Source organism: Ciconia boyciana, chromosome 5 (assembly GCF_034638445.1).
Source record: "Ciconia boyciana chromosome 5, ASM3463844v1, whole genome shotgun sequence".
Classification (NCBI taxonomy): domain Eukaryota; kingdom Metazoa; phylum Chordata; class Aves; order Ciconiiformes; family Ciconiidae; genus Ciconia; species Ciconia boyciana.
Genome location: NC_132938.1, coordinates 65,713,951 through 65,731,835, shown reverse-complemented (window position 1 = coordinate 65,731,835; position 17,885 = coordinate 65,713,951). Strand labels below are relative to the sequence as shown.

At 37.8% G+C, this 17,885-nt stretch overlaps 1 protein-coding gene across 6 annotated transcripts in view; it reads right to left on the bottom strand.

The window, feature by feature from the left end:
* Window positions 1-1,803: 1,803 nt before the first annotated feature.
* PTPN13 (protein tyrosine phosphatase non-receptor type 13) overlaps window positions 1,804-17,885 on the bottom strand; it is a 140,194-nt gene continuing 124,112 nt past the window's right edge. For 5 of the 6 annotated variants that reach the window (XM_072862909.1, XM_072862911.1, XM_072862914.1 and 2 more), the window contains 15 exons: window positions 16,937-17,108; window positions 16,628-16,838; window positions 15,624-15,694; window positions 13,855-13,916; window positions 13,008-13,164; window positions 12,517-12,693; window positions 11,145-11,227; window positions 9,842-9,897; window positions 8,662-8,765; window positions 7,344-7,492; window positions 6,688-6,778; window positions 5,629-5,966; window positions 4,859-5,074; window positions 3,669-3,731; window positions 1,804-2,641 (listed from right to left, as the gene is read on the bottom strand). In XM_072862909.1, coding sequence (XP_072719010.1) covers window positions 2,561-2,641; window positions 3,669-3,731; window positions 4,859-5,074; window positions 5,629-5,966; window positions 6,688-6,778; window positions 7,344-7,492; window positions 8,662-8,765; window positions 9,842-9,897; window positions 11,145-11,227; window positions 12,517-12,693; window positions 13,008-13,164; window positions 13,855-13,916; window positions 15,624-15,694; window positions 16,628-16,838; window positions 16,937-17,108 — 2,031 coding nt within the window. In that variant the 3' untranslated portion in view covers window positions 1,804-2,560. The remainder of the gene's footprint in view (window positions 2,642-3,668; window positions 3,732-4,858; window positions 5,075-5,628; window positions 5,967-6,687; window positions 6,779-7,343; window positions 7,493-8,661; window positions 8,766-9,841; window positions 9,898-11,144; window positions 11,228-12,516; window positions 12,694-13,007; window positions 13,165-13,854; window positions 13,917-15,623; window positions 15,695-16,627; window positions 16,839-16,936; window positions 17,109-17,885) is intronic. The other variant, XM_072862910.1, reaches the window with a different exon arrangement.

Sequence of the window (17,885 nt, the reverse complement as noted above, 5' to 3'; positions counted from 1 at the left end):
AGGAACTCCACATTATTCCTGCATGACCTTGTTTTCAGCTACATACTGATGGTACTGGGAGGATGATTTCAGATGGAAAGAGCTGGATCAAACAGATTGAAGGCAGATGTAGAAGGGCCACATTTATCCTTTTTTGTTCAGACAAGGATGCTTTGCTCCACAAGATCCCCAGTTTCTTAAAAAGAGTTAAAATAGTTAATAAGTGAGTAGGGATAGCTGGGTTTCCCAGCTAGACTTCAGGGGTTGTGGTGCAATACAATACCTAAACATTAGTGAACAGACCTGTCTATTCACCCTGCTAATCATGTGCTCACCTTCCAAGGGTAATCATCTGAGAAACTGAAAAGGCTGTCTGGAGGGGGGTTTCCTTTTTCTGAGAATGGGGAGGTTAGGTCAAGTTAATTATCCTCTGCTTTTCTATGTGCCCATCATTAAAAGGACATTGGGTATAACATACCATACCATAGATCTTCATGTTTGTGAGGACAAGCAGCAAATCCTGGAATCTTGTACTGATTTGTGTTTCCCATAAGCTGTAATCTGATGCAAATTGTTTGTGTCATACCAAAGTGAGCTTCATGTAGCACACTATACAAAAATCAGTTCCTGTTTCTACATTGTTTGGCATGTATCTGAAAACATCTAAGAAAAGAATTCAACTGCTTTAACCATACTGTCCAGCTACCATAACCATTTTTTTGTTTCTAAAAACCAGACATAAATCCTCTGAACTCACTATTCATGTTAAAACAGTAGCAGCAGTATATCAACTAGCTGCATTTACTTACTTTGCATATTGACAACCATAGTCCTGAAAATCTTCTGTCTTCACTTTAAAGCTCTTTCATATTGGGTGTACTGTCAACACGGCTAGTCAATTTGCCTCTGCTTCTATCTACAGAGAATTAATTTTCCTTCCTCAAACTACACTGCTCTGAAAAAGGCACAATTTTTCAACTGTGCTGGTATGCTGGAGGGAATAAAAATCATAGTATTACTGTGACAAGTGAAAAAGGCTCTTTTCCTTTTTTAAGTCATGCTACTGCTAGCTAGAATACCATTAAACAAGCAAGACAGTGACTGTTTCAGTTCTGGGACATCAGAATACTATGGGCTACTATTTTGAAGAGTGAAAACCTTGGATAATCACAGGCCTCTGAACTTATTTCTGCCATTGCAATGAAGAATGCTGTCAAATTAGTACTCTTATACCCTTCCTGACAGCACAAGTCACAGGCTTCAGTTCTGGTAAAGGACTGCTGGGACAGGAATACTACTCAAACCCTTGAATGGTCCCCCGTGCTGGCTGATGGCAGTTATTCATCATCCAAGGTTCCCATACAGCATAAAATGAAGATTTCCTTTCAGAACAGTTTTGAATGTTTACAATATCACTAAAACACCGAGTTACTTAGAACCCGATATCCTGCCTCCCACCTCAAACCTGGTTGCTTTAAGCAGAGTAGATTACATTGTTGCCAGATCACTGCCATAGCATCCAAGTGCAAACACACACAAAAAAATGTGATACCGGTCTCTATCCCCAGGTATGCTGAAAAACAAGGAGGGAAGGAAAATATCCTCTTCCTTTCACCATAGTGTGGAAACTCTCCAGAAAGGAACCCATAGTTCTGCAGGTTTTTTCAAATGGACACTGAAGAACAGAAGGACAGTGAAAATTTAAAATGTGCACAGCCCTTTTGTTGCAAATTTCTTAAGTGCAGCAACCACAATGAAGAATGCCATGTAAGGCGAATAAAAATCAGTCACAAAGACAAAAAAATACCCAGACCCACTGATCAGTGTACTTTAGGTGTATTTTTTATTTACAGAGTGGAGATGCCTAATCAGTTATAAGGTTAGACACCTGATAATTCAGCTTTTTTTGTAAAAGTATATAAATATGTACATGAAACTCTATGAAGTAAACATTATTAACTGTGATACTTACAGTAAACATTCACTACTATCCTTATGCTAACAGGCATCTCTTAAAGCTTAAATGCTCATTTCAAGATACCCTCTATAAAATAGCTGTAACTGTACTAAAAGGGCAAAAATTCTGTGCCATAAACAAACTTTTAAAAGAGACGAGTAAAACGTCTTTGTAATAAAGTTTGCCAGGATAAAAATACTGCTTCATCCCTCCCATTCCCCCACCCATAAGAAACAAATACAAACAGTTGCAGAACTGCAGGAAGTATTATAAGATTACTTTTTTCTTCTTCTTTATTTTTTTTAAATTAAAATATTTTTATTTCAGTATTTTATCACATATTAAGGAAGCTGCAAAAAATGCAGCTTTATTAAATATTATTTACTGTTATACAAAAATCTCACATATGTGTCCATGGGGCTGAAGACATTAGTGGTATTGTATGAGCTATCCCTTTTCCTTATAACTATATACCTTATTTGGAATGACAGAGAGACTTTATAGAAAAGACATTTGACAGCAACTGAAGAAAGGGACTGGAAAATTATTGGCAGAATAAAGAAAACATGAGAGCCTCTAGACCTCTTTGCTTCCTTATTTTAAAAGCACTTCTGCTTCAGTATTTTATTTGCCCCTCTGTTGTTCTTCATGTTGGAGATGATTCAGGACATAAAGGACAACTTGATAGCAGAAAATGTACTGATCCTGCAAGGGAAAGGAAATCACAGAACATGTGAAAAATGCTTGCACCACCCAAGCAGTTCACTCTCACCTGCACTTCACAGGTGTACAGCACTTGATTTCAATACTATTTCTACAGTTAAGTAAAAAAAACACAAAACAAAAAACCCACAGTGGAGAAATACGCAACCTCAACTTCAAACAAATACAGGCACTCCCCTGCCACTAAAGATATATTTTTATATGGGACATTTATCCTCCTTTCACACCAAAACCACCTCAAGCAGAGTAAGTACTTTACGTAAGTAGAAATGCAGACAGCAAGTGAATTTCAAGGTCTTGCATCAATGCCAACTAATACAGAACTCAGATGACAGTGCAACTTTTTATCTTAATCTCAGTGATACAGGTGTGGGGGCTAATACGTGTTTTAGGGTGTGAGGTCGGCTGACAGTTTTGTGGTTTGATTTTAGGTTTTTTGCTGGTTTTGTTGTTGGTTTTTTTTTAAACTATGCTTTGACAATTCCTTCACATTGAAAGAAAAAGTGCAGATTTTAACAAGAACTTGTGATGTCGATCTCTAAGGTAAAGTTAATTAGCTCTAGATCTAGATTATTCCTAAAACATTAATTTAACTTCTGGTTGAATATCTCCCCAAAGGAGATTTCCAGAGATCTCTGGTAGTATCAGTGATTCATAGCAGCTACAGTTAGGCCTTCTCTTCAGTTTATAACACATTTTTTTAGCCAAAAAGCTCAGATGATTTCCTCTATAACACAGGCTTTTGAAGATGAAAACTCCCAACTTTTTTTTTTTTTTTTTAAAAACACAGATCAAAACTGCACAGCATGTTAAAAATTGCATGCATTTCTAACTCTTAAATATGTACTGCTACTCACTGGTATGCATGTGATTTAATTCTCACGATACAAATGTTGCATTAGAAGGCACAAACACAATAATTATGTGCATCACAGAAAGTTTCCTGGCACATTGGAGTTAGAATTCCAGTGTCTTTCCTTTAGCATATACCTGGGGAAGCCAGACTCACCTCTGTCTGAACCATCCCATTTCTCTGCAGACGCATTGTGCGCACCAGGTCTGAGATGTCAAACTACCAAAACAAACGGCAAGTTAAAATTCAAAAAAGACATACATACATATAAAGGAAACATCCCCAGCATCAAACCAAGGAATCCAACTAGGCACATTAGACATTTAGTAGTGAAACAAATAACAATTCACTATAGCCTATGCATGTCTGGTAGATAACAAGCATGTGCCGTCTCTGGGCAATGTAGCCCTCCTACATCAGACACCTTCCTTCTCTTGTTTTCTTTCTCTGTGCACAGGCTCTCTTGCTTACTCTCACTGGGAGCTGAGTGTGCAGAAAATAGAGCCCCTTGGTCCAACCTACGAAAATGCTTTTCATTTCCAGGTCTATAAAGTTCTGGACATTTAGTGGGTGCTTAGAAACCCCGCTGAGCTAAGCATGACATGGCTCATCTTCTCTACAAATTCACAAAAAGATTTGCTACACCAGGCCACTGAAGGACATAAACATAAAGAAGCTAGCACCCTCCTGTGGATCACCCTAGAAAGCATATCCCTGGTTGTGCTGGAAAAGTTAATTTACATACCCTCATCTCCAGCTGAGATGTTTGTACACTGAGTTTTTGATTCAGTTGCCTAAACAGATACTCTGGTTGGCTTCTAGCTGCCCTCCAACAGTTCATAGATCTCTGACTGACCAAGTGCCACAACTCTCAGCCCTAACACCATTTAACATGATAGTGCCACTGAGTACATCCAGCCCAGTAAGGCAGGTGCTTTAACTTTTCCTTCTATTGCCCAAGACATCATGGCGACACACTGTTGTTCCCAAGCCATACACCAGAAGTCTGCTACAGTAGGAGATGTCCTTGCAACATACTGTAGAACGTCTCAAGTGGCACCTAACAATGTTGGATTGCTGAGGTGTCAACAAACAGGACACTTAACAAGATTCCCTGAGCTAACCCAAGAACCAGCAGATGTTAGAGCTCTTCCCTCCCAGAATTATCAACAAAGAAACATTTCACAGGTACTGCTGTTTTACACCCTGATTTATGTTACATTAAGACATGGCCAGCATGCTACTCTCAAAAGCATGGCATATTCTTTAAACAATTAAATAGATCCAATGGAACACATTTCCTGCAAGTCAAAAGGACAGCTTAGCCCATCCTCTTGGGTACTCACATCGAGGTCTCTGCTGATTAACCCTAGAACAACGTCTATACAAATAAGGGTCCCCGATCGTCCAATGCCTGCACTGCAGTGAGTTATGATAGGTCCTGATTTGTGGACGTGCCGCATGTAGGAGATAAAAGTAAGCAGGTCATCTGGTTGAGAAGGGGTGTCATGGTCAGGCCAGGCGATGAAGTTCAGATGGGAAATGTGCCGTACTTCACCTGTCTGAGGTTTAAAAACAACAATAACAACAAGATGTAACACATGGGAAGAATAAAAAGACAAAAAGGTAAGTTCCCAAAGGAAACAGTCTGAGAAGAGAGGCATTTGCCCAATGAAGGTGTTCTGTAATTCAATAAAACAAGAGTAACAATGAGCTAAACTGAAAATAACTAGCAAGTAATTGAATAGTATAAGGTTCACTGTGCAGACTGAGCTGATCACACAGAGGAATGAACCAGACAGATTGAATTGTTAGTGAATTTCATATCCCTATATATTTTTCTGTGGCCAAAGGCACCTAGGGAGCTGAAATTTAGAGTCTCATTAGCATAATGAAATCATCTCCTGGCCCAACTGCCTTCTCTTATAAAGGTCACAGAGTAGCACAAGCTGCAACGAGGAAGAGTTGCCCAGTAATGATCACTGGGCAAAGAGGAGAAGCGCTGGGTTACCTCTTGATGTAGCCATTGTGATTGAAAGCAGGCAAGCCAGAAGTATAAGGATAAAAAAGCCAACTCAGAAAAAAATTCTCAGCATGCAGAATTAGATTCACTTACCTGAATCTCTTCTAGCTCCAGCACTCTAATGATAAAGCCCTTCAGCTGCTGGAGTCTTACAAGAGCAAGCCGGAGTCTATCATTTATGATGGTGGTTTTATTGAGTACATCTGGCCAGTAACGCTGGCATTTTATCTTTTCTCCTTCAACCTCCTGAGTCATCATGGCAATCACAGTACAGTTTTGCTCCCAAACCATTTGCCAGAAATCTGCTACAGTAGTAGGGAGAGGTCCTTGACATGCAATGTAAATGAACTCTTCGTTCCCCACTGGCATGCGAATGAAGCTGGCGTTGATGTATCCACCTTCGATCCCAAGAGGTACTCTAGTGGTATCATCTGCAATCCCCACACAACAAAAATACCTCAATGTTATGCATGCACATAATTAGACCTTCGCACAATAGAGATGCTGAGCCTTACACGCTCACATAGTACTTATCTCCACAGATGCTTCCAGATCTTATTAAAAAAAAAAATCACTACAATACTTGCTTTAGGATACTAATCAGTACTTCTCTTTGAATAAAGAAAAAGATGGCTAGGGGAGAAATCTTAATCAGCAGACAGGCAGGATATGTGATTTGAACTGCAGCACCTCTGAAACTGAGGTTGAATATTTCTCACTCAGAACTAACCTTTGTCAGTTCTCACTTCTCCTCCACACATCTCCCACCTAACAAACAGAATTTTGTTGCAGGAAACTTACCAACAATAGTATACATGTCTGTTTTTCCAATTTTACATGGGTAAAACTGCAAACATCTTGTCTGGCTCTATATGTATATCTCATTTAAGACACAGGATCTGCTGAAACAACTGAAGAATCTGTGAATATCCATCCCTACCTACTACAGTAGTCTATTGTTCACCAGTCTTAAACTGCTTTATAAATGCTTGCTTTAAATGTGTAGAAAATGAGTGGCAGATTTATTTTTTTCCCTACTCAGCACCTGAACTAGGATTGGGAATCAAACCATCCCACTTCTGATCCAATTCATCTGACCATACAGGTGGTGACAAAATATCAACAGTGAACTTCAGATTAGTTAGGACTTACAAGGAAGTATGTTTTTATATCTGTTCTTTTTCCTATTCTCCTTTGCTTGTCCAATCAAACACTGATCCAAAGGTTTTAACTCCTGAAGGTTCTGTAAAGAAGCAATTACACTTGCGTTAGAAAGCGCTGAATGGTAACAAGTGTTAAGAGCAGTTATGTAACCAAGTCTTTAACAGACAGAATGATAAAAAAAAATCCTAATGTGGATATGCAAAATAATTCAGTTACAGGAAAGAATCTAATTTCACATAGCTAAGAAAATGAAACAAACAAACAAAAAAATCCTATTATCCAGTAAATATTTTATCTCATTCTCCCAAAAAAAGAGATCGTGTAACATGGTTGACTTAAGACTTTGCAAAGGCTGTTTTCACATTCTGAAGCTAGATTTTGCAGCCTATATTCACTTGGTAATTTACCACAAGTAAGAATGATGTATACAGACTTTTGAATTGAATTCCTAGTTCAAACTAATCTTATCTCTCAGTAGATAGTGGGGGGGAAGGGAGAGAAGCCTTTGGCAAAAGAAGTCTTTTCATCCCTTTAGAGCTGCAAATTAAAGAGCTGTGGTATTTAAGGCAGTGATGAACCAGCCATTCTATTTCTAACTGTTTCATACTAGAAAAAAGGATTTTAAAGGACAAATAGTTACTCACTTCAATCTCTTTAGAAGGGACTCCCTGTTCCAGCAATCCACGCAACATCCTGATCACTGACTTCAATTTGGCTCCTGAGTACTTGCCTCCAGGGAGCACATTCACAGTAGGGAGTGCAGAGATCTCTTCATTTGTCACTAAAGAGAAATCTAGCAGAAGAACAAGAATGATTGATATAAATATAAATAAATAAATAGCTAAAACTAGGGAAATGTAAACTGTAGTGCAACGTTGGATTTCTGTGATGCTGTTCACCACTGTACTACCTGTTTTCTCTAGAATGCCTCCATACACCAGAGAGAATACACAGACATCCTCTCAGTTTGACAGGCAAAACCAAATTAACTAACAAAACCAGTATGACGCAAAATGAGCTTTGATGAATCCAGGAACCAAAGGGAATATTTTCCTGAACTTCCAATAAATACTCTGCAACAAAGTTCAAATACATTTTAAATGTAAGCTCTTCATGCAATAACCTACAAAATTGATGAATGCACATAGGGATGAATTCAGAACTCTCCACTTAAACATCACAGCCTGTGACTTCGTTTTTAGCACTTATACTCAACATGTCTTTCCAGTGGTAATTGTAAGATGTGTTAAATACATCTTTTTTTCCAATAAAGCTTGCTTTCTATCAGGCCTTCAGTGTTTCTCTGAAGCACAACAAAATTAATGACCCAAAATTAATAAACCAAGAGTCTCTCTGGTATCGCAATTACAAGTGTCCTAAATCTACTGACTTAGTCTAAAGGTTTACATGGATTGTCCTTTTTTCTTTTAATGAATGCAGACAAAAGGCTGCTGTATATGAATTTCAGGAACTGACATTTCTAATGCTATCTCAAAAAGTAAAGACTAGATTCTGCCAAATGCATCAAACTGAGTAATGTTCCACTCTGCCATATTGAGCAGCAGTGGAAGAATGAGAGTCAACATAAAGAAAAAATATTGCCTAATTTGAGCATGGAGTAGCCGGTATGTGAAGCACATAATATATCAACCTGATCACAAACATCTGTATTGTTACAGCTTTTGTCAGAGAGATACTATGGAAGAAAGCATCTCAGCTGTTTTCAACTCTGCTACAACTACAGGTGCAACATTGCCAATACTTGTTCCTATTAACTCTCACACATTTATTACACAAAGCTGTAAAGATCCTTTCCAGTGGGTTGCTGAGCTGTTAGATTTCCCATTATACCTGTCATTACACCCTCAAAACATAGCCAAGACATTTTAAATTTCACTTCTGACATTTTGTCTATTTAATGTGATCCTCAGTTTTCCACTGATTATTTGTTAAAGTTCTTGCCTTTATTTATACGTTCCTGGCTGACTGATTCAATCGGCAGTTCATCACTTCCCCACGTGATTTCATCCTCATCTGCTTGACTCAAGGGAGGTTGTGGAGGAGATCTATAAGAGGACAAGGTATGGAAGTAAGAAAGAACACCTAGAAATAACCAACATATTTGCAATCTAATAAAAATAACCAGAAAGTTGTATATAATCTCAAAAAACCACTGTTTTTTCCTTTTTTAAATCCCCAGCAGGGATTTGGAAAAGGTAACAGTGGAAAAAGAGCCAGGAAGACATGTATCTAGTAATAACTATCACCACAATTACTTTTCAAAGGCTAAGCAAGTCAAATAACATCCAATAGCAGATTTGTACCATTCACATAATTCACTACCTATACACTATAATGTCTATTTTCAATTGCAAGTTTTCTAGTTTTGTTGAAGATGGTGATAAACGTATTAAGTATTTTAGGTCATAATGTTGCTGCTTGTGCCAAGTCTCAACCTAAAACTTCCCAGAAACTTAATCAAAACATAAGAAGTATATACACTTTGACTGAAGCTTTACTTAGACTAAGGAATAAAATTATTTCACAAAGAAAAACGATCTTGGGAATTTCCAAAATTCAAGGTGGCTCAAAGGGACAGCTAGTAACTTGGCCAGGCATATTCTTAGTTTTCCATCTAAAAAAAAAAAAAGCTCCAAGCACCGAAACGGGAACAGATGGACCAGTGGAACTATACGATTTAGTTTGTGTGCTCTAAAACCAGAAAAAGTAACATTAATGAAGCTTGTAAAGATTCAAACTGAAGACAGCATTGTTTGAATGTTTTCTTCACATGCAAGTACCAAATCGTTAGTACAATGAAAATTAAATTATTTGGAGCCATTTAAACATAGTCCAGTTACTTGTTATAACCACATATCAAAGGAATAAATAAAACTAGGGCATAGTAACCCACATAAAGCTGACTAGTATTTCAGGCAAATTATAACCTTTTAAATAACAAGAATAGACAGAGAGCAATTCAACAAGACATTGCACAGATATTTGATTGGGTTTGTTTTGGTTTGGGGGTGGTTTTTTTTTTTTTTGTTTTGTTTTTTTTTTCTCTCATTATAACATACCCTCTTCAGAGTTTCAGACTTCACAGGTTTGCTTTCAAGCAGCACTAGAAAAGAAATCTTACCTTTCTGGCATAGCTTTTACTTCACAATAGTCTTCACAGCCATTTACATGTGTTGGCTAGTGGAAGAAATATTTCAAAACACATTAAAGGACATAGTTATAACATTCACCCACTGTAAATTTTAAACAATTAATAATTACATGGACTGTTTCTGAAGGGTACTAAGTTCAAAGCAGCACATAATGAAAGACTTTCCTCTTTTAGACATCTCATTAACCCAAAATAACAGAGGACAAGAACACTGAGCACTTGGAAAGAGGCTCTACTGTAACAAGGCCAAAAAGCTCTTAAAATTATTCCTGACTCACAGCAGCAGTAGAGCCATCTAAATCTTCTCCAGTTGACTTTTTTTGTTTCTAATACTTAAAAATCCTTTATGAGGTAAGTTTGACAGTGAAAACTTCTGCCTCCTGTCAAGCCACCACTCATATATAGAGCAGAACAGGGCTTTACCTTTAAATGACAGATACTCCTATATACGCCTTTGTCAACAGACGTTGAAGACTAAGCAGAGAAGAAGCCATTTCGATCCTCCTTTCAAGAAAAACTCTACAAAACCATTTATACATATTAGGCCAGCTTGCAAGTTTCCACTGCCATACTCAGAGAATTTTACTTGTGGATCTCCTACAGCACACTGACACAGAGCTAGATTCCCGATTTGACTCTCAGCTCTACTAAACGGACAGAAAGCAGCAACAGCCAGGATGTGCTGGATAGACAGAGATCTGCTGATTTGAAATATGAGACAAAACCTGGGCATCTAGTGACAGATGTAAAACAGGACATGCAATAATGTAGGGTAAATCACATATAGAAGTTATTCAAGTTAATGAACATATCCTAGGAAAAAGTAGGAGGAAAAGACATATCAAATTTACATTTTGGACAGTTAAGTCTACACAGCATTCATTGTGACTGCTTCCCTTGAGCAGGAATCAAGGAAATCTTTTAGATTAAATGCCTGAAATAACATTAACAAGGCAGTTTATTATCACCCTTTTTGGAGGAAAAAAAAAAAAGAAGCTGTTAGGCTTTATATGAGAAATGATGTAAAATAACTATGCTTTGTTCTCTTATATAGTTAATTTATGATAGAATAATCATACACTAATTAAAAAACAAATTTTTACACCATTTGCACACCATTTACAGCTGCTACTGAGAAAGATGTTTTCATTTAAAAGACATGCAAAAAGTTATTTCTGCAAGTTCTATGCCAATAAGGAAAATAATAAATTGAAAGAGCGTCTGAGAAAGCAAAATCAGCACACAAATGTCTGCCAGCTTCTTGCCATCCCACCTCTGAAAAATCTTCAGGTAAAGATGACCCATCACAGTCTGTGTCTTCAGACTTGTCTTCTGTCAGCTTTCCATTCATCTCTACTGGAACAGGAAAATCAGGAGATACAGCATAAACACACCAAAAGATGCCTGGGAGTCACCTTATCACAGATGTGAATCCTGTTACACCTGTCTGGCACTACACAGAGGTGCGAGAATAGAGGTGCCAGAATAATCAAGAAACATCTTTTAAGTCCCTTTGCTACCAGCGTGTTGGAAAAGAGGTCTTACTGTATAGGATAATCAGATTTTAGGCTTCTTCCTTTTTTAACTGGAACAGCTGTCATTACATGGGAGGTTGTTTGCATAGCTAACAGAATATCTGTGCCACAGCATAATGGATGGACAGGCTAGTGCTAGTAAGTTATCAGATTCCCATGTCAATAGTGTTTCTGGAATTCAGTTACATTTAGACCAGCAGTAGGTCTAAACAAGAATTCTACTTGTAGCCTAATTAAGATGTGCCAGATAAAATCTGTCTTGTATCTGTCTGCTACAGTAGTTTCCTGCTGCTGTATCTTATGGATTCAATTAATCTTCAGTTGCAAAGGCCAGATCCTAGCTACAAGAAACTGGAAGTAGTGGAGCTCCTATGAGCTTCCTGGCACAGCCAGAACCCCAGTGTTCCCTGATTTCTAATGTAATGACCAATGACAATAACCCAATTAACTTGAAGAGCAGCAGGAAAGCTGAAATAATTATAATTTTGGAAGGTATATCTTGAGTTCCAGAAGGAACCTCTACAGGATTAGCAAGCATCTTGCTTGAACTTTTGGAGCATACATACATAGTGTGACACCACAAAGGAACTACAAATCCTACTCCACGCTAAATTTCAGTTAATAACAATTGGAGCTGAGGAGATGGAATGAAGGAAAAGAAAGCAGGTACTGAAAAAAAGAGTTTTTCTAAAAGAGACAAAGCAGGTTGGCAAATTGTTTGGTTTTGAGAGATCTCAACACATTTCCAAATTGTGCAGTCTGCAACCAATGAAATGTTGAAACACTTCAGCATTTCAATATGACTGTAGCTGCAGAACCAGGTACCTAAACAACATGAATGCCACTCGAGACAATTCCAGAATGGGGTTCATTTTCCCAGATTACTTAAAGCAAAATCCAGATTTATCAAACCAGAATTTGACTTATTAAATTGCATCTGAAGTTCACTGGAATCAGCAACCATTTGTCTGTGTTCTACTTGGGAAACATTCAGTTCACACATCAATTCAATGTCAACTCTCCCTCTTGCCAAATCAATTGCTTACTTGGTACCTTGTTTCAATAACTATTTTGCTGTTAATGATACGCTTTTTTAACAGCTCATGTTACCTGGCAGGTGATCTTCTGATATGGCCTTCTTGAGATGTAGAAGACTCTGAGCCTCTGAAGTTGCACTATTACGATTTAAGAGGTTCTGGGCCTCCTCATCTACAACATCCAACAGATACTGGACAACTTCATTGTGATCATCCTCATCATAATACTCATCATCTGGAACCTCTGTTTCTAAAGAGAAATAGTATAAAATGACAAGTTTTCCCAATATAGGATGTTTTTGGGGAAAAAAATTAAATGGGCAGACATCATAGCATTATTTCTAGCTGTTATCAAGGCTTTCCTTTATTTCTCTCTAACACAGAATCCAATTTCCATCATCAACTAATTCCTCTAAAGCAGAGCACACGACTTGGAGATGATCTTCTAAAATCGACTGCCAACCTAACATTGTCTTATTTCAGCCTATTCAACAATGTCTTGATTGTCTTGTACTTGAACACTAATGATTGAATAATGCTGTCCCACATCTCACCTCCTCTTACCTGATTTGTCACTGTATTTAGAAAAATCTGACATCTGATTGGTAAAGCCAAGGGAAGGTGCATCTCCCGATCCTGAGAGATTCATTAGTCCTTCTGTGTGATAGATATTGTTTTCTGTATTTGCCTGAGAAGGTCCTAGGATGCCATTGCCATTTATCTAAGAAAGCAAAGAACAGTACAAATTAACTCTTAACGAGTCTGGCAGTTTGTTGAAGCAGCAAGCAGCCCTTAGAAAGTTCACTGCTCTACTTAGCAACAAATAAAAACCCCTATTTATATCGTATTCTCATCTGACATAGCTGGGTGATGGGTGGGCAGCTTTTAGGTGTGTTAGAAGTTTTACATGAAAAGAACAAATAAAAAAAATTTTAAAGCAACTAAGAAAAAAAATCACATGATGATGAAGGAGCAACTACTACAAGAGCACACATAGTAGTATGTAACATTATTATAACCTCTATAAAATATATGCAGGCTTCAATGCTTTTGGTCCCACAACACACCATTTCTCAGAAAGAACAAAGGGCGGGGGGAAAAGAAAGAAAACCATCTAGTAAATGTAACATTCAAGCATCTGCAGAAGCTGTGAACAGAATGGAGTTTTCTGGATCATAGCCTTGCATCCTTCTCATAAGACCATTTGCCTTTTGATAAAGCAGTCCCAAAGAAAGAGGAGATCAATTCAGAAAACTCGCATATTTATTATGATCACTGCTTATTCACATCAACTGACAATAGTGGGTTTGCATACTTTCATTAACGGATTGTTTAATTAATTTAAAACATGTGTGTAAAGTAGATCCTTTTCTCTGGTTAATGATAATAGGCACAATAGAGGAATATTTACCTTGGGCCCGTAAGCATCAGTTGTCCTTTCTGTTTTATCACAGGGATCACCACAGGAACAGCCTAAACAAAAACGGGAAAAAACAACAACTTCACAGCAACTTTTTCACAGAAATTAAATTAGCCCCCATCAATTATTTTTATAAAAGAAACAAGGTATTTAATATTATGTTATGAAATGAATAACATTTCTGCCTGCCTGGTTACTGGGCATTGCCAAACTCACATCTAATGGACTATACTTTATAATGGCTTTTTGAATGTTACATTCAATGGGATCAGAAAGCATGAATGCCAATACAAGTAACCAACTCTAAGCAAAGAGAAATGTTGATAAATAATACAGTGGAAACATGCACTTTTGGGAAACAGGACATGATTCCCTTTCCCTTGAAATGTACAACCCTGCAATCACCTGTCACTAACTTTTTTGTGGGGTTTTTTGGTTTGTTGGGGTTTTTTTTGTTTGTTTGTTTGGTTTGGTTTGTTTGTTGGTTTGGTTTTTTTTAAAACATCATCTGACATGTGGGTCCTTGTTCAAAGGTACCTTTCACTTCTTGGTAAAGAAAAGAGTGATACTATATCAGAGACCACCACCTGTCCTAGACATCCCATTACTAGTATAATAAATGAGACAAAGTGGAACCAGTAGATGCTATATACCTAGCTACTAGTGAAGTTTTGGATTTTTATATACATTACGCTTTTACAAATGAAGAAACTTGTAGATGAAATAACTGAAGGCTAAAAGTAACCTTATATCTTGTCGTGAACCTATGCATGACAACTCATCTACAGGAAGGGAGTTTTAAGTGGGGTGTTCCAAGATTTGGTTACAGGGCTTGTTCCTAATGAATATCTCGACTAAGTTTTTTGAAACAAAACATGTAGCATACTTGGAAAATATGTGAGCAACACTAAACTGTAAGAGTTGCAATAATTTCATAAGGCAAGATCAACACTCAAAGTTATCTAGATACATTAAAGGAAGCATGAAAAATAAGACTACAGTGAATCAAGACAAATGCAAACTGCCATATTTCAAAGAAAAAGCAAATGCTTAAGATGGTAAGTAACCACATAAGCAGTTGTTCTGCACAGAAGCAAATGTAGGTGGTAAAGGATCCCGAGTCTGAGTGAGGGAACAAGGAACTATTTAGCAAAAGGAAGTTAATCTCACTCGGGATGTATTAACAGGAATGCTGTCTACACAACCCTGGAAATATTTCTTCCTGTCTGCTTGGCACTGGTGAGCCTCACCCAATGCCGTGTGTGTGACCAGAAGCACCACACTTGAAGGGGAAAGTAGCAAGATATAAACAAACTGGAGGGGAGCAATAAAAATCAATCTGGGCTCCTTTGGTCTTGAAAAGGAGAAGACCAATGGGAGAGCTGAAGCCCTTTCAAATGTAACAAATTGGTATTTTTATGCCTGGTCAGAGAAAACAACAACAGGATTATCATCATCATAATTGTTATTATTAATAATAAATTGATTGATTTTTTTTTAAACCCCTTTAAAGACTTAGGCTTGATATTAGAGAGAATTTCTAAACTACAAGAGAAATGGAATCATAAAGAAACTATTGTTGGATCTCTTTTCGTGGAGCTTTTAAAAGAAAGATCAAGCAAACACCTGCTGGAGCTGATCTCAGTAAGTGGAGTTCTAGTGCAGCCACTGGACTAGGATGGTATCTTAAGGCCCATATCAGTTCCTTCATTTTTATAAATGTGCATTTCACTTGCAATAAGTAAGCAAGCAAATCTTACCATTAGCTTTCATTGGCCATGGATTTGAGCTATCAGGGCTTTTGGATTTTGGAAGCACTGCATGACCATCTCTATGAAAAGAAATGTTTACAGAAATGTTTATTAAAAAATAAATAAATCATGGTAACCATCAGATATTGATGTAAATATGTACTCTCAGTAAAACTGCTAATCATGCTTTCTATTACAACAGTTTTGGAATACTTAAAATATTAAATGAGAGAGATTAAGCACTGGTAGTTAGGTTAGTTCCTACTTCAGGGAGCACTGAAGAGTTTGTTAGAACTGGACTCTCCTGGATTCTGACAAAAAGATTCGACCTTGCAGCCTCAGGACTTTGCAACTCCTTCCCCTTCTGGGATAAAACAGAGTGGGAAGGAGAAAGGGAGAGAGGAAGCAAAGAACAGCAGGCATGGCTGGAAGACTTAAAAAAATGAAGTAAATGTTTCAGTCCCAGGTAAACATTAAAACAGAGTAATCTCTTAGAGATTTTTTAGACTGCTGTATTGCCATAAAAGAAGCAGCAGGAATCAGTGAAAATACAGTGGTGCACTAGGATCTGTGCCATAGGGTTTTGACATTCACCAGTGTGCTGGGACATCCATGTGACAATAGAACTATTTAAGCACGAAACAACATTTAATCTCCTTTTTATGATTATAGAACCCTCAGTAGCAGTTTTAAGAAAAAGGTGTAATTGTATTTAAATAACCCATGTCATATTTTGAAAATGGTATTTTGAACACTTGCACTTCATAGCTGGACACAGCCTTGTTTTCCCAAGAAACACAAAGCACAGCAAGTGCTAAGTACCTTCTGCTCCACTGAAGCACAAAAACTGAGAATATACAGACCCTTTTTGTGGCGTCAGTCCTCAGTAACATGCCACCTAGTACCACTCTGGTGAATTTTTGTCATACCAGGAACATGTTTTACCCATATACTCATACAATCATGCGAGAAAAAACAAAAAATACAGCGAAGCATTTACTTCCAAAACATACCTGGTCGCTTTGAGCACCACTTTTGGAAGGTATGTTTCCAGCATTCTTTTGGCTTCTTTCAGAGTCATTCCCTGTGTGCTTACTCCATTAATGTAATGGATAATATCTAGTGCATGGAGACTCTCCTCTCTGGCAGCAACTGATTTGGGGAGAATGTCACTAATATACACAACTTGGTAAAGGCTGTCATGACCTCCTGATAACAACAAACCTTTGCAGGAAAAAGGGGGAGAGAAAATCAAGTTATTTCTCTGTAACTGAAGGGAAAAATTTTGCTTTAGAGCAAAAAGCAGTATACTTCTCTGTTACCTAGCTCCTCCTTATGGCACATTAGTGTAATATCAGGCAGTAAATGAGGCAACACTGGCATCTTAGGTAACTCCAAAACACGCCCTAGCACTAATCTGACAGTCTTTGGGGTAGCACGGAGAAAGTTTACTGCATCAGTATGACTCATGTTAGTCACATCAATGTCATTAACCTGCGAAAATAAAAGCAACAGAGATGTCCTTGTTAGGTTCCAAGTAAAATAGTTAGCATTACTGCAGAAACATTTATTACTGTTCCTATTGTTGACATTTGACATTAAAGGACAAAACAATAGGTGCTATACTAACAACAGTTGCAGTTCATCATACATACCCAAGGAGACAGAACACATAAATGTAACTGAACTTTCGCAAGTGAAGAAACAAGTTTATAGTCCAAATGTCAAAATATTAAACAATCTGAAGAGGTATATTATTTTACTGTTCCTATTTAAAAAATTGGAATGCTTAACTGCACAGGCCAACACCTCAAAGTCTGACTCACAACCTAATCCAATTTGACTTGTATTTGCCTAACTTTATTAAGGTTTAATAGTATTCAGCAGTGCTTCAGTGTCCTGATCTAGCAATGACTCACACGTGTGCTCTGTGTTACGCATTTCATCACTATTGTTCACAGTCCCTCTAAGCCTAAATGCAAGTTTTCAGTTGATCAGAAACTAATACTATAAGGGATGGGATTCCATTCAGAGGGACCTGGACAAGCTCAAGAAGGGGGCCCATGTGAACCTAATGAGGTTCCACAAGGCCAAGTGCAAGGTCCTGCACCTGGGTCGGGGCAACCCCAGGTATCAATACAGGCTGGGGGATAAAGGGATTGAGAGCAGCCTTGCGGAGAAGGACTTGGGGGTACTGGTGGATAAAAAGCTGTGCATGAGCCAACAATGTGTGCTCACAGCCCAGAGAGCCAACCGTATCCTGGGCTGCAT